Below are 23,641 nucleotides of genomic sequence, written 5' to 3'. Positions count from 1 at the left end.
AAACAGCAGGTAAGAAACAATTTTCACTGATCAAAGAACTCAGAGCGAACAGAGTAAAGTATTCTGCATGGAAACTGCTTTCATGAATATGAAGCATTTTGAAGTGAGGCGAATTTTCCCTTTTTTGCATTTTTCAAAGACGCTTTGGAGGTAGAATCGGATTTGCGTACCTCGGTACAAAGTACTTTCATTGTCTCCTTTCCAAACGATGAAGCTATGAGGTTTCAAAAAAATGCAGACTTCAAAAAAAGCCCTTAGAAATAGTTCCAAGATGGAAAGGGCACAGGGTCATTCTTTTGGAGCCTCTGGACTCAAAGGACTGTACATAATTATGCAAAATCTTCTCTGCAAAAATGTGGTGGGACTTCTTGTGTGACACAAGTCTACTCGCCTTACGTAGAGGCTTTGGAGCCTGCGCCAGGCGCCTGGCGTAGGTCACCCTTCATCGAGATTACTTAAATGGCAGGCGGGGAGCAGTACACAGTGTCTTCAACCACAAATAGCGACTCTGAGAGCTGAGAGCTCACCGCCTACAAGCTTGGAAACAAAAGTCTAGATTTGTGGGCAAACAGTGAGGGTAGAATGCCCATTCACGATAGCAGGCAGTGTGTGTGTGTGTGTGTGTGGTGTGTGTGTGTGGTGTGTGTGTGTGTGTGTGGTGTGTGTGTGTGTGTGTGTGTGGTGTGTGTGTGTGTGTGTGTGTGTGTGGTGTGTGTGTGGTGTGTGTGGTGTGTGTGTGGTGTGTGTGTGTGTGTGTGGTGTGTGTGTGTGTGTGTGTGGTGTGTGTGGTGTGTGTCTGTGTGTGTGTGTGTGTGTGTGTGTGTGTGTGTGTGTGTGTGTGTGTGTGTGTGTGTGTGTGTGTGTGTGTGTGTGTATGTGTGTGTGTGTATGTGTGTGGTGTGTGTATGTGCGTGATGTGTGTGTGGTATGTGTGCATGTGTGTGTACGTATGTGTGTGTGGCATGTGTGGTGTATGTGTGTGGTGTGTGTGTGTGTGGTGTGTGTGTGTGTGTGTAGTGTGTATGTGTGGTGTGTGTGTGGTGTGTGTGTGTTTGTGTGTGTGTGTGTGTGTTTCCCCACGCATGTGTCCCTGGCACCTGGAACAGGACGGGCACACAGTAGGTGCTCAATGGTTGGATCTGCTTTCATGAAAGTAATGTGTTAGGAGAAGTGAGAGGTTTTCCTTCATGAATTCATTTCACAAATTAAAATGCACTGTTCTTTCACCTATCATAAGGCAAAATAAAATTTATAGGACACAGCAGGGAACGGGCAATCCTACAAACAATGTAGGTCTGGGCCTCCGCGGACAGCTGTGCAGCTGGGCGCTGCTGGAAGGCGCGGACCGGGGGTGGGGAGCGGGTGTAAAGGGGAGCGGAGACCTGGCAGGCGCTGGGGGTGCCTTTCTGTAATCTTCCCGCCCAGAGGGGCAGGGCAGGTCCTTCTACCTTGGGTAGTAAACAGGCAGCAGAAGAGAGTGATCTGCTTTAGGACAACCGGAAATACTTTGCAGAGTTCAAAATCTTACAAAGGCTTCATGTAGAAAACCTACCCAGACACTGTAATAAGGTTCTTACTTTACATATATGCTAACATATGCAAATAAAATGATATAGACACAAACATTCCTGATGATAACAATTGTCTGTAAACTTACTGAAGGCTCATTTACTGGAGAGTATTTGCATAATTTATGTACATCCATAAAATGAAAGCCTAGGCGGGAATTATCAGGGGTAGATCCCTACAAGCAGACATGGAAGTCTTCTATGAGAGGGTTAGTTAAACAAGGTACAGAGGAGACGCTGTTGTAGTTATTGTGTTATTTTAAATCAAAATATTTTTATAGAATAAGACATTGAATTTGAAGTTCAATAGTTGTACACATATGCATGCACTTTATTTTATTAATTTATTTTCTTAAATAATGGTTTTGTATTTTTTTTTTTTTTTATTGATGAAAGAGAGAGAAACATCGATAGGATGCCTCCCCTAGAGCCCTGACTAGGAATCAGACCGTCACCTTTTGGTATATGAGAGGATGCTGCAACTATAATATTTGAGCCAAACTGGCCAGGGCTGAAATATCTGACACCATACCACAGATATCACTGTAAAACTGTTCAACACATTTTCTTAGAAGACCAAATAAATAAGTAAATAAATAAAAACAACGAAATACAAAGAATTGCTATTTTTTTTAAAAAGGAGTAGATATATTTTTAATAGAGGCCAACCAACTAAATGGGAGAAGATATTTTCACACACCACCCACCTCCAATAAGGAGTTAATATATAAAGAACTCATATAACTTAACAACAAAAATTTAAAATCCAGTTTAAAAAATGGGCAGAGGACCTAAACAGCCACGTCTCCCAAGAAGACATACAAAGGCCAACAGAGATCTGCAAAGATGCTCGGCATCACCAGCTATTAGGGAAATGCAAATCAAAACCAAAATGAGATACCCCTCGCACCTATTATCAACAATTCAATTACAAGTTCTGGAGAGGTTGTGGAGAAGAGGGAATTCTCATTCACTGTGGATGAGAATGTAAACTGGTGCAGCCACCATGGAAACCAGTATGGAGGTTCCTAAAAAACTAAGAATAGAGTTACCACATCACCCAGAATCCCTGAGTATCCCCCAGACATGTTTGAAAACACTAACTTGCAAAGATATAGGCATTCCTATGTTCACTTCACTGCAGCATTATTCAAGGCGACCAAGACGTGAAAACCAAAGTGTGCCTCAATAGGTGATTGGATAGAGAAGATATTATATGACCCAAAACACAATGAAATACTACCTAGCCATCAGAAAAAATGAAATACCGCCACTTACAACAACATGGATGGAGCATCAGAATATCACGCTAAGGGAAATAAATTACAGGGGAAAAGACAAGAGCCATCTGATGTCACTCATAGGTGGGCTATAAAACTGAAAACAGCAAATGAACAAACAAGGAAAACAAACAAACCTCATAGACACAGACAATAGTATGGTGGCTACCAGGGGGAACGGAGGGTAGGTGAAGGAAGGGTAAAGGGGGTCAAATAAAAAATATAGAGACGCCCAAATGACATTTTTCCAACTTGAATTTTCTTAAGGTTTTCCCATTCTGCTTATATTACCTTGCAGTCCTTCTCCATACTTCTCACAGTCATCATTTTTTCTGACTTCCATTAAATTGTGTTTCTGTAGCTGTCTAGGTCAGGGCATTTAACACATCAGTCATTATTCAAGTGAGACATGTACGTGCTTTGAAACAGTCTCGATGCCAAGAGAACAGTATTAGTTGAGAGGTAATACCTTACTCCTGTTCTACCAAGCAACCCACTTTCCTTTTTTTCCTCAAAAGTGAGCTAAGACACAAAGAAAGTGGAAGGGTGCTATTTGCATGGAAGGAGGTGTAGCAATGGCAGAGAACACAGACACGAAATGGGCAACTTCTGAGTAGCCCCGGTGTTTAATCAGAAAGGCGACCCCCAGGTGTGTAGCCATGTGCATGTGGCTCCAGCTCATCGCTGCATGTAAACTGAAATGCCTGTCCGGCTCCCAAGCTGTCACAGCGCCTGGAATCCCTCCCCCCATGCCTCCCTTTCCCGCTCCCATTCCCAGGCACCTCCACCACCCTTCAACACAACAGGCCCCCGGGCAACGGGGAATTTTGTTAGAATGTGCCTGCCGACAGTCATAAGCCACGCAACTAGTTATATAAATAATTTATTGCACATTGTCGTCTGGCTTGTTATAGGAAAGGTACTTTTCTTAGGATGGGAATGCATTTTATTACTTATGTTGTAATTCACACCATTAAGAATTGGAATATGACAAAAACATTTTTTGTTGTTAATCCTCATCCTTGAGGATATTTTTCTCATTGACTTTTAAAGAGAGAGGAAGGTGGGGGGAGACAGAGAGAGAGAAACATCAATGTGAGAGAGGCTGGTTGCCTCCTGCGAGCGTCCCTACAGGCTGGAGCCTGTAACCTAGGTACATGCTTCCAACCGCAATGGAACTTGCAACCCTTCAGTCCTCAGGCCAATGCACCAACCACTGAGCAAACTGGCCAGGGTATGAAAATAAACTTTTAAAAATCCACTTTAAATCATTCATGTCATTACCAGTTACAAATAACTGTCTAATCATCAAATCCCAAGGTCATACTTTCTTCTTGTGTCTCTAAATAAAAAAACAAAACAGAAAACTAAACAAAACCACTTAAACAAATTTCATCCTAATAGTTATTTATGTAATCACTTATTAGATACTTAATTCAGAATTAAGAGATGATTTTTAGAACTTAAGTCCGTGTCTTTATCTATAGGTTTATCATAAATTTGTTTCTTTTTAAATGAACCTTGCACTGGATTATGCTGAACTAAAATCACACTACCTCTGACTTCAGATGCATTAGTGGAAATCAAAAGTGCTTCACAGCCCTAACTGGTGTGGCTCAGTGGATGGAGCACTGGCCTGCGGACACAAGGGTCCCGGGTTCGATTCTGGTTAAGGGCATGTACCTTGGCTGTGGGCACATCCCCAGTGGAAGGTGTACAGGAGGCAGCTGATCATTGTTTCTAACTCTCTATCCCTCTCTGTAAAAATATCAATAAAGTATATATTTTTAAAAGTGTTTCACAAATGGTGCTTCTTGGAAATAATCCCCAAATAAGCTCACCAAACTGGTTATTATGTTCTAGACTCCCACAGTGTGGTACGTGTACCCCCAGGGGTACGGGAAGAGTTTGGTGGGGGTACGCGTTGCACCGGAGTTTGGTGGGGATAGGCACGGCACCGTGCTTAGCTGCGCCTAATTCTACGTTCTCACGAGTACGAGGGGTACTCAGCATTACGAAAATTATAGAAGGGGTGCACATATGTCAGAAGTTTGGGAAACACAGTATCTAGAGCAAGGCTCTGTCATAATAAACTGCCCTAATAATTCCTGGCAGGCACCGGGAAGTGTGTGTTGTAGTCATGCGGTGCATTTCCACTAATTTCCTTAGATTCCCCCCAACATCACGTCTGGCTCACACCCCTGCACTGGGTAACACTGCAGCTGACATGGCAGCGCTGACAACAAGCTAGCAGCCCTGGCCCTGCTCTCCTCACTGTACGGTCCATGGGTTAGCGCCTGTTCTCTCCCCGCCTGCCCCCCATGAAGATGAAGGCCTCGGGCCATTCCTGTGCTCACAGCTCCCATCCTGGCTGTGACTCTGAGTTCCTCCTCCACGCGACGGTCCGCCCCGGGAGGGGCTCAGCGGGAGGACTCCAGGGGCCAGAAGTGTGAGTCCCCCTGCAGGAGGCTTCCTCCTGGGGTGTAAAGTAAGGTGACCAGGCATCCCGCTTTTGGCGGGACAGTCCCGATTTCCAACCATGTGTCCCGCGGGGTTTTAAAACAGTCTCGATTTAAAAAAACAACAATTTGTCCCTCGTCCCTCGGCGTTTTAAAAAAGTCCCAAAATAAAAAACACACACACACAAAAAACAGAAAACTAAACAAAACTGCCTACACAAATTTCATCCTAATAGTTACGTATGTAATCGTTCATTAGATACTTAATTTGGAATTGAGAGATGACTTTTAGATCTGAAGTCCCTGTCTTTATCTACAATGTGATTCTTTTCCAGTTAACCTTGCACCGGGCCACGGTGAACTAAACTCACACTGCCTCTGACTTCAGGGGGTAGGGTGCAGGAGGCGGCTGACGGATGCCTCTAACTCTCTGTCCCTCTCGGTGAAAATTACTCCCTACACTTACTTAGCTCAGCGAAATCCAGTGCAAGGGGAACGATTGGGCGGGACACGTGGCTAACAATCGGGACTGTCCCGCCCAAAGCGGGACGCCTGTCACCTCCGTGTCACGCCCGGCGAGGCCCCGGCGGCGGCGGCGGACGGACCGGGTCAGCGCGCCGAGCCGGGGGGAGCCCACCGCGCCCCGGGGCCTGCGCCCCCCACCCCGGGCCTGCGGGCGGCGGCGCCCTGGGGCCACGGGCCGGGTCCGGGGGGCGGGCTGCCCGGCGCGCCGGGCTGTCCCGAGTCCTCACGGGCGGCGCGCCTGTCACGCCGGGGCTGGGGGGCTGACAGCGGCGCCCGCCACCCCGCACCCCGCGGGCACCGGGGCGGCCGGCGGCGCGGCTCCGGGGCGCGGACACCGCTGACAGTTGGCCCCTGAGGGCGGGAGGGGGCACCCCGGACCCGGGACCCCGTCCTCCTCCGGGACCGGCGCGGCGCCACGGCCGGCGCAGGGCGGCGCAGAGAGGCTGTGCCTGGCGGGCACCACGTACCGATCATGGTCCCGGGCAGGTGCGCACTGCTGGGCGAGGGGGGCTCTGCGCGCTGCGCGCCGCCCGCGCCGCCTCCCTCAGGCGGGGCGCTCCGGGGCTGGGTCCGCCCGCACTGCCCGCCCCGGAGCCCGGCTCCCAGTACGCACGCGCAGACCGCGAGCGGCCCGCGGCCTTCTGGGAGTCGTAGTTTTCGCGCGGTTTCTCCTCACGCCGCCCGCTGCCTGCGGTCGGCCGCACTTCCGGGGGAAGTCCCAGGAAACGTACGTACGTCACTGGGGGGGTGGAGCCACTCGCCGCAGTGTTGACGCGTCGCGTAGCAACGGGAGGCTAAGCTTTGGAAGCTCGTTGCAGCACCGGCCGAGGTCCTGCGCTCTTCCCGCCCCTCCCTTCCCCTCCAACTCCCTTCACCTGGGAGCTGCCAACATCTCAACCAACCTGGGCACTGGGAAGGGTTGAATTTCTACCATTAGCGCGCCTTTTTACATTTCCCCCCGACCTCATCCTCGCATCCGTAAAACCCACTTGATTTTTTTTACTACACGTTTTATGAGAACGAGACATTTTCTAGGAAGATGGTGGCAGAAAAAGAGACCCTGAGCGTAACCAAATGCCCAGACAAGATGCCGAAGAGGACCAAGCTGCGGGCGCAGCAGTCGCTCCTGGCGCACCAGCCTCACTCCCTGGTCTCTGAGGGCTTCACAGTCAAAGCCATGATGAAAAACTCAGTCGTAAGTGACCCTCCCGAACCGAATGCGCCCACTCCGGTCCTGCCCACACCGGGTCACAGTGGCGGGCCGGCTAGCCTGTGGATTCTGAGCCCAGGTCCTGGGTGGTCTTTGCCCAGAAGGGCAATTACTGGGCCAGTAGCAGATGGTACCCAACAGTGTGGAGGTCCAGGCTAGGCTATTGGAAAGGGTCCTGAGCAAGTGGTATATTGTGTGCATTGATTAGCACATCCTAATAACGTAAGACACCCAAATTATTCCTAAGCTGTTTAGGAAGGGACAAGACCCCCTGTGATGTACTGTTCTCTAAAGTAGCCCCACTAGGCAAAAGTTTTATTGCAAGCCCATGAGTTCTTAGAAATCTTTTATTAGCTTTTTTTCTCATTATTATTAGTTCTTAGAAATCTTAAATTCTCTTAAATTTGAGCTGAAATCAAACTTATTAAATAACCCATGATCAGAAATTTCAATTCAACCTAGGAAATGTCAGAATTATCCTAGCATTTTATTCTGACAACACTCTTTCTTACAAAATGCTTACCAGCCTATTAGAATATTGAAGGGCAACTGAATATGTTTATTTCAAGATACCTTTTAAATGACAAAAATTTTAAAAATTCAAGCTTCAGTTCAAGTATCTCTGGCTGTTAATACAATTCATGTCTCATTTTTATTAGAGGTAGTTGAAATAGTTTTAATACTGTTGAAGGGGGGAAAGGAACAAATTATTTAGCTACATGTGTAATACGTTGTGTGTATGCGTTTCCTAAGCCTTCTTATGTGAACGGCTTTAAATTAGGTTACCACTGAGCAAGCACCTGTCTGGGAGTGAGATATTAAATAATAGATGTGGCTTTCAAATTGTATAATTTACACTCTGGGAGGATCTGACTTATTGCATAGCAACTCGTTAAGTGAATGGTATTACTTTCCAGTATCACAGTATCGGTTTTGTATAAATGTTGCAAAACTAATATCTATTCTGAAACCACATTCTTAATGAAAACATGAATAACAGAACACCCATAGGCCCCCCAAGTCAGATTTCCACGTTGCTACACAGATGGAATTCATTGGAACGTGGGTCAGTGGATTTACAATAGCTAAAATTCATTGAAAATGGACAAAAACTCGGCTAGTTCTAGCTTCAGTCCTGTGTGTGTATTTCATGTGACGAGGTGGTCATGGGAGCCAAGATGATTACTGATCAGCAAACACCAAAACCCATCACCGTTCAAGCTCATGGTTTTATAATCTTAGTGATTTTTCAATGTTATATTTTTCCACATAAAAAATATTGGTCAGATTCTTTCTCTGTTATTCTAAACTCATGTTCTTAATCATGTTTATTTTTTAAAGGGCTTTACACTAAAGTCATAGTTCTGGAAAATCAAATATTTCAGTATTGCCAAATGTAATGTGTGCTTAAAAGACTCAAAAAGAAAAAAAAACTTGACTATGAAGCAGCCTTCTTTATAAGCAACATATTTGACAGAAATTATCCTGTTTTAATATTTTAAAAAGAAAATCTTTGTTTAAAATGTGTTTTTTTTACTGGGATCTTCAAAACATGATGGGTAATTGTCTCACTTGATGTAGTGGAAATCATAACTATTGGACGCAAACATTATTCAGCCATTTACTTATTCCTTTAATCAACACGTCCTTTTTAAGTGAAGCTAATAAGCTGTCACACAGTGTTCTGGGAATTCAGGATCAGCAAGACACAGCCCCTGTGCTTACTACGCCAAGGCAAACACCACCAACAGCAATAAGGTCTTGATCAAAGAAAGATAGACAATCCCGTACATACACAACAACGTCAGTGATGTAGGAAATAGTATTTTCTCATTTTCAGTGTTTACATGTCAACGTTTCTGTTTTCAGTAGTACCGACCTTTTGTCATTATCAAGGCAAAATGCCGTCTCTTCTTGATGTTTCTCTTTATTCTGAAGATAACAGGCCTGTGTCCCGCCTGATGACAAGTCCTGTTCCTAAAGCTGCTCCCGCACCATCCTCCTGTTAGGGCTTGCCTTCCGCTCCTCACTCCCAGCACGTGGCCGCCTGACTCACATTGCAGTGCTCTTCCAGCACACACGCACACACGCACGCACACACGCACGCGCACACACACACACACACACAGGCCTTTCCAGAAGCCCTGGGCGCCGCTCTGGGTGCTTCTCCCTGGGAAGCTCTGGGCACCTCACCCCCAGAGCTCTGGGCGCCTCTTTTGGGGGGGGGGGTATGAGGAGGGGGGCTCTGGTGCCTCTCCCGGGGGCGGGGGAAGCTCTGGGCGTCTCCTGTGGATTCACTGGGTCCAGTGCTCCGGTGATGGCAGCACAGGAACCTGACCGTAAGCACATCTGATCAGCGGGGCTGTGCAAGCAGGCATCCTTATTTAATGTCCAAGTTCAAGTAGGAAGACACTCACTTATTTACAACACGATAACACGTGCAGATGCAAATGTTTTCAAGCCCGGTGTCAAGCTTTGCTCTTCAGCAGCAAGTCGTTCCCAGAGTTCCTTGCAGTGGTGGCTGCGCTACCCCCATCACAGCACGCAGCGCCCACCGCCCGCAGCACAACCACCACCCTCCTCTGGGGCCGGTGTTTGCCTGAGAAGATGCTGTGACGCTCAGTGCGAAGCTTGTATCGTCTTTTCCCGGCAAAGGTGTGGGGCGTGCAGATGGACTCAGCACAGCAGCCAGCTGAGCGCGGCCTGGCTTCCCCTCCGAGGCAGGGCCTGAGCGCTGTGCGGGCCGATCTCCAGGACAAAGCAGGGGAACTTCCCTGCAGGGGGAGCTTTGTTTGGCTGTCTCCCAATGCACTACAAATGCTCTATGCTCAAAGCTCAGGGGAACGGGAAAATATCTATTATTAGTTTACTTACATAGTAACTCTTCTACTTACAATCATATTCATTCAACACACAGTTGTGATTTATGAGCGATGTGTTCCGGTGCTGACTGGGCTGCTGTTAGCAGAGACCAAATGGTGACAGCTTCACCGGGATGGAAGCTGCTTCTCTCGCACACACAAGTCCACGCCCGTACACCGTCCAGGCAGGCTGGGGCCTCCTTCCACACGAGCGAGGGCCAGACGTGGGCTCTTCTTGCTTCATATCCTGTAGGATGACGCCCGGGGGCAGGGCGTGCCCACCACCACCACCACCACCACCACCACGGCCAAGTCCCTGTCCCCGAGTGGTGGGTGGGGTGGGGCAAGAGGAAGCAGAGGACTTCCTGTTCGGGCATGACCCTCCACTGTGCCGCATGGCACTCACATTCCACTGGTAGCATTTACTCAGAGCCCTGTCTCTTTCGTTTTTGAAAAAGCCAAAGAAAGATAGGTGTGGGGAGCTGGCGCCTTCTGTGCCCGCCTGTTCAGCCAGGCTCAGGCCAGGCTCAGGACGCTGAGAGGGGGCGGTAACGGGTTAGAAAAGAGACAGGAGAAGGAACGCTGGGACTCGGTAGAATGCTGCTCCCGGATGAGGACCCAGCAGCACCACGAACTCCCAGCCGGGTCTTTATTTTATAGCCGATGCCAGGCAGCAGACTAAGGGCGTGGTCAGGATGTTTGCAGCATTCTCCTGGGTTTCCATCCTCCTCAATGACTTGCACCTGATCCGGCTTTGTTTACCTGTGGTCGATATCACTCAGGCACGGGGGCCACGTGTTCGCACCACAGGGGCACGCTCACACCACAGCTGCTGGCTATCACTGTGCTGGGACTTGCACGTGGCCACGAGAGGACTGTGCCCTCTCATCAGTGCGAGGCTTGAACCTGTCCAAACGCTGTAGCCACCCCCCACAGGTAGATCCTTACAGCCACTCTTGCCCCCCGCCCTTCAACTCCCCCTGACCCCCCAAAAAAATCATGAAAAAGGCCTAAGAAAAGTCTCTAGTCCCAAAAGGGCATTCTCTCCAGCAGCTGTGTCCCCAGGGAGAAGGAGGAGGAGCGGCCTGCAAGCAGAGACAGGCAGGAAGGAGAGCGAGCGCTTCCCTGGACCCTGGCAGGGAAGGGTGTGGCAGGAGGTGCAGGGGCCACTTCTCTCACGCCCGTTGCCACCTGCACCCATGGCCGCAGCAGCTGCAGGCGGCGGAGGGTCGCAGCCTGAAGGCGGGCTGTGTGTGCAGGGGAAGCCTCCGGTGCTTTCTGGGAGGAGCGAAGGAAACGAGGGAAATCGAGGGTGAAGAGGTGTCCTCCACGGGCACTGACCGTTTCTAGTGAAGGAAAGGGGATCGTCACGGTACAAATAAACACGTACCTGCAGACACTCGGTGCCGTGGAGGAGCTCCTGGCGGAGGGGCCGGGGCCCTGGCCGGATGGACTTTAGAGGAGGTTCTTACAGGAGCCTCCACACGGGCCGCTGGACCCCATCTACCCCTCGGCTGGCCTTCTTCATCCGCTGTCCAGCCCACACCCCTCCTCTAGCTCCGTGCTGCTCCCGCTGCTGCAGGCTCTGCGGCCTCTGTTCTCGGGAAGCCCCGGGCCTGTGGCTGCGCAGGACCCGCCCTGGCCTGAGCCTGTTCTGGGCTCTGGCTGCACCCGCTCTCCTCACTTGCTCCTGCCACGCTGGACTGTACCTCTTCCTGGCTGTGGGTTTGCGGATGTTGCTGCGTCTGCTCGGTGCCCTTCTCCCCACATCTCTGCGCTCGGCGCTCACTCGGTCGTTGGGTAATAAGTGTGCTCTGGTCGTGGGGCCAAGCACTGTTTGAGGAGCTGGCATCTGGAAGGGCAGGACGCACACCGTCGTGGAGCTTATGTCTTTGCCGCCAGCTGCTTCCATCCACACCACCCACCCCCTTTGCCAACCAAGGCGAAAACTTGCCCTCCGTTCAGTGCATGCCTCTGTGTATCGGATTGAGTTCTGCATATGTTTGATCTCCTCGTGGGCAGCCCTGTGTGGGCAGAATCTGTGTCTGCCTCATTTCTATCTCCCGCCAGCACCTCACAGTGCACCCACATGTCTGAGGAATGAAGGAAGGCGATTCTACCCTTACTTCTTACCTCATCGCCTCCCTCTTTTCTGTGGCTCTGATTGTTCTGTCTCTAGTTTGGATTTTCATAACCGCCCTCCTCCTCTCCAGGAGCCCAGATTTCTTTAACGCAGCCCGATCAGGACATGCTTCACCTCCAACCCTCACTCAGAGCAAAAGCTGGAGTTCTTACCCTCCTGTGAGGCCCTCGTGTAGCTGCCATATCGTCTTTATCATCAGTCTCAGTACTGTCTCCCTTGCTCGTTCTATTCCACCCACAACGGACCCCTTGCAGTCCCCTGGACCCACCAGTTTGCATGGCTGCCTCAGTGTCTTTGTGCCCCCCCACCCCACACCTGTTCCCTCTTCCCGAAGTGCATTTCCTCTTCCCATCACCTTCCTCTGATCCTTTCATTTTGTTCAAAAACTAACTTATTAGTGAAGATTTCCCCAACTATTTAAACTTGCAACTCCTTAATCACCCCTCTATCCAGCACGCCTAGCTGCTCTCCGTTTTGCATTTTCCTCATAAATACCTCTCACCCTTTCGTATTAACGCAGCACACCTCACGTCTTCTTCCGCTGCAGGGCGAGCTCCTCGGGGCGGGGACTGTCACTGGTGAGTCACTGCTGGATCTCCAGCTCTAGGAAAGTTCCCAGCACATAGTAGGTACTTTTTGATTTTGGCCGAATGAATTAATAAATGACAGTGTTTTATCCTATAATGAGACAATTATCTTTGAATTAGCAGCTTCAAGAAAGTGCTAGTGGAGTTATGCAAATATGAAATATAGGAATTAGATTAATTTAAATCGTTTTATGCCATATTTTAATTAGCTTATTATGAAAGTTATATATGCTCATTGTAAAACGTTAAAATGCTTTGGCTTGGCAAAGCTTTCTCTGAGCTAAGATAATGGGGAAAGGTTTAGGCTTTTCCCCTATTTGGGCTTTTTTCGGCTCTTTCCCCATTTGCCATTTTAAAGTTTTGCTTCATCTTGATTCATTTGGTTTAGGAAGTGAGCTAAAAATTTTTATTTATTTTTCCTCCAGTTGGCCAGAGGGTTATTACATGACTCTTTCTAAGAAATTACACTAAGTTATATCAAATATCTTTCTATTTGCTTTGAATGCTCCATGTGTATTAATGATAGCAGCTTTATATATGCTTTATTTTAATATAAAAGACCAGTCATCTATCCATGTGGCTTTCCAACCAATCCTATGAGGAGGCAGTCAGACTGTTTTCCCCCCACTTAGCATGTAAATCTAAGACAATTGAAGTGTTTGCTGTTGTGATTTGGGGGCACATTAAATAGCAGAGCAACAAATGGAACCTCTTTTTCTAGATTTTTCTGACTCAGACAAGTCTTCTCTTGATATTTGTTTATAAACTCTTGTTGATGTATAATGTGTAAACAGCAAACGCACATTGTATGTGTATCAGTGGATAAACATAAAACCAAACACACTGGTTTTGCCAGCACCCAGATCAACAAGCGTAACCAAGCCCAAGCCCCTCAGGCCTGTCCGGTCACTGCCAGATCCTCCTCAAGCCCTGACCCCTGTCAATAGGTGTGCTTATGAACACGGAATCACAAAATACGCCGTCCTTTGGTGTCTGCCTCTGGGTCACCACTGTGTCTGTGAGATTCTCACAAATGCATCTGCAGGTGACTGTGGACCTTCCATACTCACCACTGGATAGTATTTTCATCTGTGAAGATTCCAATTACCCGTCCCTCTGCTGATGTGCCTTTGTGTGAATTTGAGGTTAGGACTGCTACAAAGTACTGCTAAGGAAATTCTAGTACATTTTTAGAGAACACATGCATGAATGTCCAAGGAAATATCCCTGGGAATATTGCTGGGTGTGCATTTGTTAGCTTTTAGTAATTATATCCAAAGTTTCCAAACTCATTTTTTAAACGTAATCTCTGCCAGCTCTGAGAGGGCCATTTGCTTTGTAGTCTCACCAATAACTGGCATTTTCTTTATTTTGCCTTTTAGAAATTCTAGTGGGTGCATAATGTTATCTCATTGTGGGTTTGTTACTTATTTTATTGTGACTAGTGAAGTTTAAAATTTTTTAAATATTTTTATCTACCATTTGATTAGCTTCTTTTTTGGAAAGGTCTTTTCAAGACTCTCGTCTTTTTCTTTCTTGGCTTGACTTGTCTTACTTGGAATGCTTTTAATTTTTCACACTCTGTTCTAAATGACCTAAGGCAGTGCTCAGCAAACTCCTTAGTCAACAGAGCCAAATACCAACAGCATGACTGGCATTTCTTTTGAGAGCCACATTTTTTAAACTTAAACTTCTTCTAATGCCACTTCTTTAAAATAGACTTGCCCAGGCCGTGGTATTTTGTGGAAGAGCCACACTCAAGGGGCTGCAGTTTGTCGACCATGGACCTAATGCATTTCTATCGCGAGTCTCACTCCCCGCTGTGAGTTTCCTTTCCATTCTCTAACAGAGACTTTTATCCCTCTCTCTTTAAAATATAAAAAGAAAAAAAGTATCTTTTGTAAGAAAAATGATCTCAAACATTTTATTCACATATTTATGTATACGTAATATGTATAATACGTCCCTGGACCAATTTTAATTGACTCCCGATAACATATAAAGACACAGGCTTTGAAAAGAAACCAGTGATCAGAACGAAAACAGACAGTGGGACAGGGAAGTACATGTAAGTCAGGCAGGAGGCCTTCACAGAGGAGTCGGTTTTGCCGACCTCAAAGGCCAGGATTTCTGTTGATTGATGCTCATACTTCTTTCTAGTTTCTTGGCATCTGCTGCTGAAAGGTGACCGTTACACACATCTCCTTCTCACCAGGGACGCAGCTCAGCAGCCCCATAGGGAGCCCAGGCCGTCCCTGCACCCATTCTCAGAGAAAAATCCTCAGAGCCATTTATTTTATTTGTAATCTCTAGTGTTGGAAGTATTACATATGTCCCCTTTCCTCCCATGGACCCCTTCTAGCCTGCCCCTGCCCTGCCCCAGGCCTCCTCCACCCCGTTGTCTGCGTCCAGGGTCATGCACATACGCATACCAGTTCTCTGCCTCAGCAGGTGCGCTGTTAACATACATGTCCTCACAGTCAGCGTGGGTTCCTTCTGACGCGGACTGGAAAGGAGATGGATTCCAGCTGGCGCCGTCCGTGGGTTGCATTTCTCTCGTGGCCCCGTGGGCTTCCTGCCACGCCCAGGTGTGTGCTCCCTGAGGAACGGCTGTGTGCACAGCCCGTCTGCGGGAGCGGGTGAGCGGGGTGTGCGGAGGGGCGTCCTGCCTGGTCCCTGAGCTGCCAGGACAGGCTCCCGCCGGCCACCTGCCACCTCTGCCTGCCACCTCCGACCCTCCGACCCTCACCCGGACACAGCAGGTTGGCGATGCGCTCCTCCTTGTTTTTCTTGTCTTCAGTGGGTGCGTTTTAGCACAGCCCCGTGAACTCCCACCTCTGGCAGAATGGGCGGTTAAGCTCAGAGACTCTGATGAAGGTGTGACTGACATGGCCACCTGCAGGGCCTGGCTGCTCCCCTCCCCACTGCAGCCCAGCCCGGGGGTCCCAGCTCGAGGGACTCACCTGCCACCCCCTCCCCTGCCGTGGGGTGAGAGGATTGTAGCTCAGCTCCTCCGAAACCTGTCCACCACACAGTAGAGATGGTTGGCAACCCCAAGGCTGTGGGTTTCAGGCTGCAAATTGGAGTCACCCAGGAGCTTAAAGCTACTGACTGCTGGGCCCCACCCTCCGAGATTGTGACTGCATGTCCTGGGGCTGGTCTAATTGGTGATTAGTAGGGATTCAGGACATTGAGGACAGAGTTATTTTGGAAAGATCTCGAAAAACTAATTGTCAGATAACTAAACTTTGAGAGAGAGAGAGAGAGAGAGAGAGAGAGAGAGAGAGAGAGAGAGAGGTGTTCTGCTGCCCACTGATTTATTACTCTTTTGTATTCTAATTACACATAATACTCAGGTATTTGAGAGGAATGTTTAACCAATGGAACATGACTTTAATGATTATAACTTGGTAATATGTTTAGAAACCGATGAGGGTGATCTCTCGGGTTAGTTCCTATCCAGAACATTGATTTTGCATTTCCACTTTTTATCAGTTTAACCTTCCAGGTGACCTTTGAATAATATGCCAAAGTGAAATATTCCTTTGCAATTGCAATGGGCATGGACCTCACTTAGAAAAGATCTCTCCTGTCTTAGTGTCTTCACTTTAATAACACACTTCATCCCTTCGTGTCTGTACTGGACATCTTTTCAATAAGTGCTTTTATATTTATTTTATATCCAGCTTCCTCATTAACTCTTAAATTTAAGAAAGCTCCCATTGAACCTCATGTTGTATTTTAATTGTTTCCCACAGTTTGAAAACTGCAAATGACCAAGGATAGAAAATAATGAGTCATGTATTTACCTAAGTTTGACAAGTCTAGATATATATTTAAATAAGCTTCCAGTTTTATAGATATAATAAGTCTTCCTCCATACATTAATCTTTCCATCCCCCAAATTAGCTAAGAACCTGAAGTTCACATACATCGCTCCCATGTGCTGCGGAGTGTGCCCGTGTGCCCATACGTGTTGTAAGAGTGAGTGCGTGTGGAATTGAAATTTGGCAGCCCTGCTCCGGGCGGCCTCCTCACGGGCCATCGGTCGCACTGCGTGTTTCTGGGGTGCCTTCTGGCTCAGGCTTCGTTCCTAAACGGGCCGATGTCAGCACCACGTGAGTGAGGAGGCGCTGGGTGCAGGCGGACCCCGCTGGGGCCAGGCCCGCAGAGCGCTCGGGGGCTCCGGGCGGGCCCTGCTCTCAGGAGCCCGGAGGGTGAGGCAGCTCACTGTCCCCCCGACGCACCGCCCGGTCCTGTTCCTTGAGGTGCAGCTCGCTTTCCTCCGTGTGTCGTGTTTGCGGGTGAGGAGTGCGTGTCTTCGTGTGCCGGTACATGTCTGAGGCTGGTCATGCCGTGCTCTGGCACCAGGTGGCGTTGCTTTTGCGGGCTTCTTTCACTCATCCCCCGCACACCTGGTTATGTCCGGGAGCGATTTTTCGGGAATGCACTTTCCGTTGTGGCAGAAATACTCCACAGTGGTCAGCAAACTGCGGCTCGCGAACCACATGCGGCTCTTTGGCCCCTGAGTGTGGCTCTTCCACAAAATACCACGGCCTGGGCCAGTCTATTCTGAAGAAGTGGCGTTAGAAGAAGTTTAAGTTTTAAAAATGTGGCTCTCAAAGGAAACGTCCATCGTTGTCCTGTTGATAGTTGGCTCTGTGGACTGATGAGTTTGCCGCCCCCGCCCCAGACAGAGTCTGAGGGGCAGACACGGATTTCACAGGCCTGAGGCCAGGAGCCTAAGGTCAGGCGTGGCCCTGTGGGCCTTGGGGAATCCGTGGGCGTTCTTCTGCTCGGGGGTGAGTGGCCGCTGACTCTGTGGGACTAGAACATGAGGCAGGAGACACGTGGGTTCGTGTTTGGGACCCAGGGGCGGAGACTGAGAGCAGGTGGGGGCTGTGGGGCTGGCTGCGCAGGGAAGAAGGGTCATGTTCGGGGAGAGGCTGTTCCTAACCTTTTCATGGAAGAGTCCCAACCTCAACAAAATGTAGGGTGTCGTTATCCAGAATCTGTTTATTTACCGAAGTTACTGTCACTTGCAAAAAGGCATGGAAATGAGTATTATAAAGAATAATTGTGTTGTATAAGAATTTATATTTCAGAATTACCCTACTACCCCAATTTAAAGTCATCATGAAGCATAAGCCAGAGAAAGTAAGACTAGAAAAATATGATTATTTAATAAGTGCCAAATAAAATAATGGGCACAAGGTAGATCCTGGCGACCTCCCTCTTCTGGTTTCTTCTTAGTCGAGAGCCCACAGAGAAGTCTGTGTCACAGCTACTGAGCGATGAATACGCAGTCCCCGAGACAGACAGGAAATCGCGCACCAAACCTGTCCCCACTTTGTAGGAGAGCGAGCCGGCCGGTGAGGACGTGCTGGTGGAGTGTCCTCTCGTGCTTGAGGGGCTGTGTGCTTGACCCCTGGTCGGCGTGCATGCCAGGGGCAACATGGGATGCTTCTCTCACATCCATGTTTTTCTCTTTCCCCAATCCTCTCTCTGAAGTCAATTAAAAACAACTTTTAAACAAATTATTTTACATCACAAAACTATAACTTTATTTCAAAATTAAGAAAAATGGCACACGCTGTCAAATATTTTCACATGACCATAAAACTTTTGACTTTAACAAGGTATTATATTTAAATATATTTTGGAATTTTCCTGAGGTATTGATGACACAGCACTGCCGCAGTGGCAAAGAGTAAATATTGGTAATTTTCAGCGATAATGAGGGTCGCCTGCATGTAGGCGGCGCTTCCCTTTGGAATTTCCTGAGTAAATGATGCATCACAATCAGCCATGTTTGCACTAGGTTATTCGCACAGGCCCAGAGATTTACATACACAAAGTCATCTTCTGTCATGATTAGGAGTTCATAATGAAAATGTGCTAGAAGTCCATGGCATGTGGCTTTCATAAGACCAAGTGTGAGTGTGAGTGGCTGATGTCTTGTAATTCCTGTCCCTGCCTCACTCCGCACCTGGCAGTGTTCTAGACGTAAAAGATGCTCAGCTGTGCTTTCCAGCTGCTTAGTTTCACCTTCTTCTGTGAAAGCAGTTCAGCTGTGAATGCCCTCTCCCCTGTCAGCATTCCCTCACCTTCATATCTCGTAGAGAAAAATGTCGGTGACGGATGAATACTTTCTTGTAGATGAAAAGACCCTTCTCTAGATCACATTTGTCCTTCTGTCGCTACGGTTAGAAGCTAATTTGATTGATTTTAAACTTACCAACACTTGATACTTTGATAAAAATCACAAGAATGGTGTTTTAGATTAGTACCCTCTTCAAAGAAAATAAAAATTCTTGAAGGGGCAAAAAAAAAAAAAAGAAAAAAAGAAAAAGAAAAACCTTGGCGGGATCTCAAAGGCAAAATCAGCAGCAAGGTGCTGGGTGTACGGCGCATGACTGAAATCCCACCAAGTGCCTTTCGGAGTGCCCAGACCAGGTGTGTCCAGAGCTAACACTGGCAGACCAGAACCAGCCGGATTGATCCAGCCAGGGATGGACCTAAGATGAGAGAGACCTGGGAGATACCTTTCCAGGATTCAGCAGAGACAGATATTTGAGTCTGTATCTAAAGCTACGGCCCCAAAGTGAGTCAAGAATCAGTTAAAAGGAGAGAGGAGGCTCAGCGAAGCCGGAGCCATACCAGAACCTTCCGTCTCCTGGTAGAAGCTCAGGCGAACACCTGTTTTCTCACCACGGAGTCCTCCCCTCCATCCCCGATCCGTCACCCACACATAAGAAGTGCCTTAGTGAGGACAGTGGTGGGAGTGAAACTGTTGGAGTTGAATAAAATATGGGCCACCATTTTTAAATAGGTTAACGCAGGTATTTCTAATCTGTTAATACAGTAATATGCTGTGTGACTACTTCTTTTCTTCAAAGATGCCAGCAATTAACTGCATTTATTAAGGTGTAGAATTGGATGTGTTTTGACATACGTGTACAACTGTGACGCCGTCACAGCAATCAGAATATGGAACATATCCATTGCCCGAGGCTCCCTGTGCCTCTTTGTAGTCCCCGTTACCCCTCCTCCAGGTCTGGGTACCTGGGGATCCGCTGTCCCCCCTGTAGGCCAGCTGGCATTGTCCAGGGCGCTTTGCAGGTGGAGTTCTGAAGAACATGCTCTGCTGTCTCTGGCTCCTTCAGAGAGCAGATCACCTTGAGGTGCAGTCACGGGGCTGCATGTCCCAATGCTTCATTCCTTCGATGGTTAGAAACACGCCTGTTTGGTCGCAGCCCACTCTGTCTGACCGCCTGTTGGTGGGCATTGGGGTTGTTTCAGTGCCTGGCTGTTACACAGCTGAGCCGGGCATTGCTGCCCAAGTCTCTGGGTGGAGGCGTGTCCTTTCTCCTGGCTCAGTCCCTGGAGAGGACTGACTCGCTGCCCTGGCTGCCAAGCAGAGGATCCCCTGGCCAGTGCGGCTCTGCCAGTTGAGTGTCGTGTTGTGCACCAAATGGTTGCAATCCCTGGTCAGGGCACATATGGGAGTCACCCGATGGCATTTCTCTCTCTCCCTTTCTCTCTAAAATCAATAAAAAACATAAAAAAAGAAGTAGAGAGGATCAAAACCAGGTCATCTTCGCTGTACCCCCAGAGGGGCGTGAAGTCACTGATGGCAGAAGCAGGTCCATCTTTGACATCTTTGAGATCTTACAGAGCACGTACCAGCTGGTGATTAGATTATCATGCGTGAGCTGCTCTCTTATAAAATGGTTTTATTTTATTTATCTATAATAAAATAGTTTTATTTCATATTGTGATCAGTGTGAAGGGTTTCACTGTGTACAGAAGCATTCTCATAAAGGAAAAGCATCCATGTTAATTTACATGTGGTATCGGACATGCACTCACTCCAGGAGCCTTCTGGAAGTATTGTTACATTAGCATATGAAAACAGAATCTTCCTCATTTTCTCTACTATATGTATTTATGCTAATATTTACTTTCTCCATTGCAGATTCCCCAACAGATATCGTGTTTAGAATTTCTCATTAAAAACTTTAGTAGTTAGGGCTTTAACACTTTGCTTCCTTCGCTGAGATTTATTTGTTCCTTGTACATAAAAATCAGATTTATGTTTGCCTTCATTTATATTTTTTCAATGATATCTGAGGAATCTCTCCCATTTTACAAGGAGCCATAAATTTATTCCAGCCCAGGGCCAGCCGCTAGCTCTCCTGCTGACCTAGATGCATATCTGCAATTTAGCGAATTTTGAAAATTTGAATGATAGCACATTAAACTGGAATAATGAACCAATAAAAATTTTTTATCGCATTCGAAAAAATTATTTCTTAGACGTTCACACTGTCGTTTCGCTCATTAAAATTATTCTAGGATCATAAGTTACAGCATGTATCCCTAAGGCTAAAGAAAGGAAAATCAAGTCTTTTCTGGTGATCAAATGATCTGGCCCAAGTGCACACGGATCTCTGGGCGCCAGGAGGGCACCATCGCGGGTTACCCACTCTGCCAGGGAGGGGGTCTCCTTCTCGGAAGACCTCCCCATGGCGCCTGCCATCTCTTCCCCCGGAAGCCTGTGGTCTGTCTCAAAGTTCTCCTCCCCATTCAGTCCTCGCCGGTACATGACACTGGGCTCACATGTGCAGAGCCGCAATGCTTGTCAGCAGGTAGAACACAACTACGACGTCAGTGCGTCCTCATGGAGAAATGATGAAATATTACATCCAAAAGTCATGTTTCAGCAACAAGGAAGCCAAGGGGAAGTGCTCAGGAGACGGTGGTCTACTATTTCTCTCCATTCTGCGAACCTGTGGCTGGCCTGTCCTAGCTCTTCCTGGATTTTAGGGTCCTGATGTCCTCGATGCTCTAGCCCACATGTGTCAAACACAAGGCCCTCGGGCCAAATCCGTCCCGCCAGGCCTTGCAATGTGGCCCGCACCGTACTGTCATCACTGCACTCCGCTGCGTTTCCATCACAATGACAGTTTATGACTGTTCAGTAAACCATTCGGCCCGCGATTTAGGCTGGATTTTAGATTTTGGCCCCTTCTCTGATTGAGTTCGACACCCCTACAAGCCCCTCGGAGTGAGCTGTGTGCCCAGGAAGGCGCTGTTTCATGTTGGCCTAACCACTCTGTTGGCCTTGACCATGTTTTACAAATGCACTAAGCTCACCAGGAGGAACCCCCTCCGGAAACTTCTACCCTAGGGAAAGGGATTTCTGAACCATACACATCATTTTTATTTTGGTGATATGCAAAACTCAAGCAGTTCTATAAAGGATTTACTTAACGTTGGAGATAGCACTTTAACTTAGCAAAACATCTCATTTGTGGACTCTAATGAACAAAATAAACTAACAAAGTGGAGACCTATGTATGGATACATTGAGCAGACTGCCGGCTGCCAATGGGGAGGGGCTGGGACTGGATGAGAAGGGCGAAGGCATTGAGCAAAGAACAGAAAAGGAAGACTCATGGGCACAGACAACACTATGGTGGTTACAAGCGGGGAAAGGGGAGGGGGAGGGAGAAGAGGGGAAAGCGGGTAATGGTGATGGAAGGAGACATGACTCTGGGTGGTGAACGCACAGTGCTATGTTCAGATGATGTGCTGTAGAATTGCATACATGAGACCTGTATCATTTTATTAGCCAATGTCACCCCAGTAAAGTCAATTAAAATCAACATAACATCTAACCAGGGTGGTATTTCAGGTATAGTTAATTAGGACGATCCTTATGTTCTAAGTAAATAATAAAATTATAAGAAGGGAAATTTCATATCGAAGTATTTTAGAATCTAATTTGACAGCTAAATGCATTAATCCGAACAAGTAGAGATTATTGGAATCATTCACGTTTCCATCAGTCCTTCAAATGTTGGTGTCTAATTAAAGGAGAGACATGTCTCCTTGAATTCATTCAGTTCCACGCATCCAGCAGCCGCCCTGATGTCTTCAGTGTCTCTGCAAGACATAAAGAGAATAGGAGATTTTTTTTTTTTTAATAAAATGTGGTTCACCGTCTGTTAGAATTTTTTCTTTTCTTTTTCATCTCTATCTTAATTGTGAATATCACACAGAGCCCTTCAGATGAGGGAAATGGGCTAATTTCAAATTTTCTCTAAATGTACAAATAGACTCCTCATTTTCCCTAGTCGGGGCCTAAATTGCTCTGCTTGCATTTGTAATCAGAATTGATTGGGTTGCTGTGGAAACTGGGAGACGTATTTCTGGTTGAAGAAGGAGTGCGGTAAGGAGTACTGTTATCATAACTGGGCGGCCTAAACGCCTGTTGTTCCAAACAGCGCGTGGGTGAATTTTCACATTCCAGCCCCAAACGCTTCTCTTTGGAATATCGCTTTGTGGTCAGTATTAATCCTGAGTCTAGATTGTCATGTTGTTGCTGCCTTTTTTTTTTTTTTTTTTTTTACTTCAAATGCTGTTGTTACGCATTTAATTTGTTTCCACATTGAACTCTTCATTTTATACAAATGAAACCAGTTTCCATTTTATTCATACGCACAAGACGCATGGTAGGAGAAAACCACGAAGCACAGTAAAATATTACTTATTTAGATGCCAATCATCTGAAACATTTCAGCTGCCTAACATGATGCACAGCCGGTGAAAACACTCGGCAGAAGAAAACTCCTGAGCACGTGGCCCAGAGACGGCCATGACCAGCGGAGGGCTGTGTGCACGAGGAGAAGCCACATTGTGCCTCTTGTTTGGGAAGGCAGAGAGCTCTATCGTCTTTAAAGGTCTGCCTGTGTCTGAAGTGGAGAATGAGGGAAGAGCCGGAAGAAGGGGGAACAGAGTGGCCCTCGCCGAGCAGGGATGTCGGGCTCGGAGCGAGGACAGCGGATTCCAGCGGTACGAATCTTTGTTAACATCAACTGTTCTGGAGCCTTCCATTGGCCTCCTGATTTCAACAAGAACATAAGCAAAACAGTATCTGTGACTCCCAAGGTTTAAAAAGATTCCCCACGCCCATGGATCTCAGGAAGCCAAAGGGCCACAG

General features: G+C 47.6%; 2 protein-coding genes across 4 annotated transcripts in view; one reads left to right on the top strand and one right to left on the bottom strand.

Annotated features, from left to right (window-relative positions):
* The window catches only part of PRKN (parkin RBR E3 ubiquitin protein ligase), a 351,420-nt gene extending 345,002 nt beyond the window's left edge, over nt 1-6,418 (bottom strand). Inside the window, exon 1 of one of the 2 annotated variants that reach the window (XM_045575139.1) lies at nt 6,300-6,418. In XM_045575139.1, the coding sequence (XP_045431095.1) occupies nt 6,300-6,306 (7 nt within the window). In that variant the 5' untranslated portion in view covers nt 6,307-6,418. The remainder of the gene's footprint in view (nt 1-6,299) is intronic. The other variant, XM_045575140.1, reaches the window with a different exon arrangement.
* A 192-nt stretch (nt 6,419-6,610) lies between these two features.
* PACRG (parkin coregulated) overlaps nt 6,611-23,641 on the top strand; it is a 230,769-nt gene continuing 213,738 nt past the window's right edge. Inside the window, exon 1 of one of the 2 annotated variants that reach the window (XM_036420362.2) lies at nt 6,611-7,027. In XM_036420362.2, coding sequence (XP_036276255.1) covers nt 6,872-7,027 — 156 coding nt within the window. In that variant the 5' untranslated portion in view covers nt 6,611-6,871. The remainder of the gene's footprint in view (nt 7,028-23,641) is intronic. The other variant, XM_045575143.1, reaches the window with a different exon arrangement.

Source organism: Pipistrellus kuhlii, unplaced genomic scaffold (assembly GCF_014108245.1).
Source record: "Pipistrellus kuhlii isolate mPipKuh1 unplaced genomic scaffold, mPipKuh1.p scaffold_m20_p_67, whole genome shotgun sequence".
Classification (NCBI taxonomy): domain Eukaryota; kingdom Metazoa; phylum Chordata; class Mammalia; order Chiroptera; family Vespertilionidae; genus Pipistrellus; species Pipistrellus kuhlii.
This window is presented reverse-complemented; position numbering and strand designations above follow the sequence as displayed.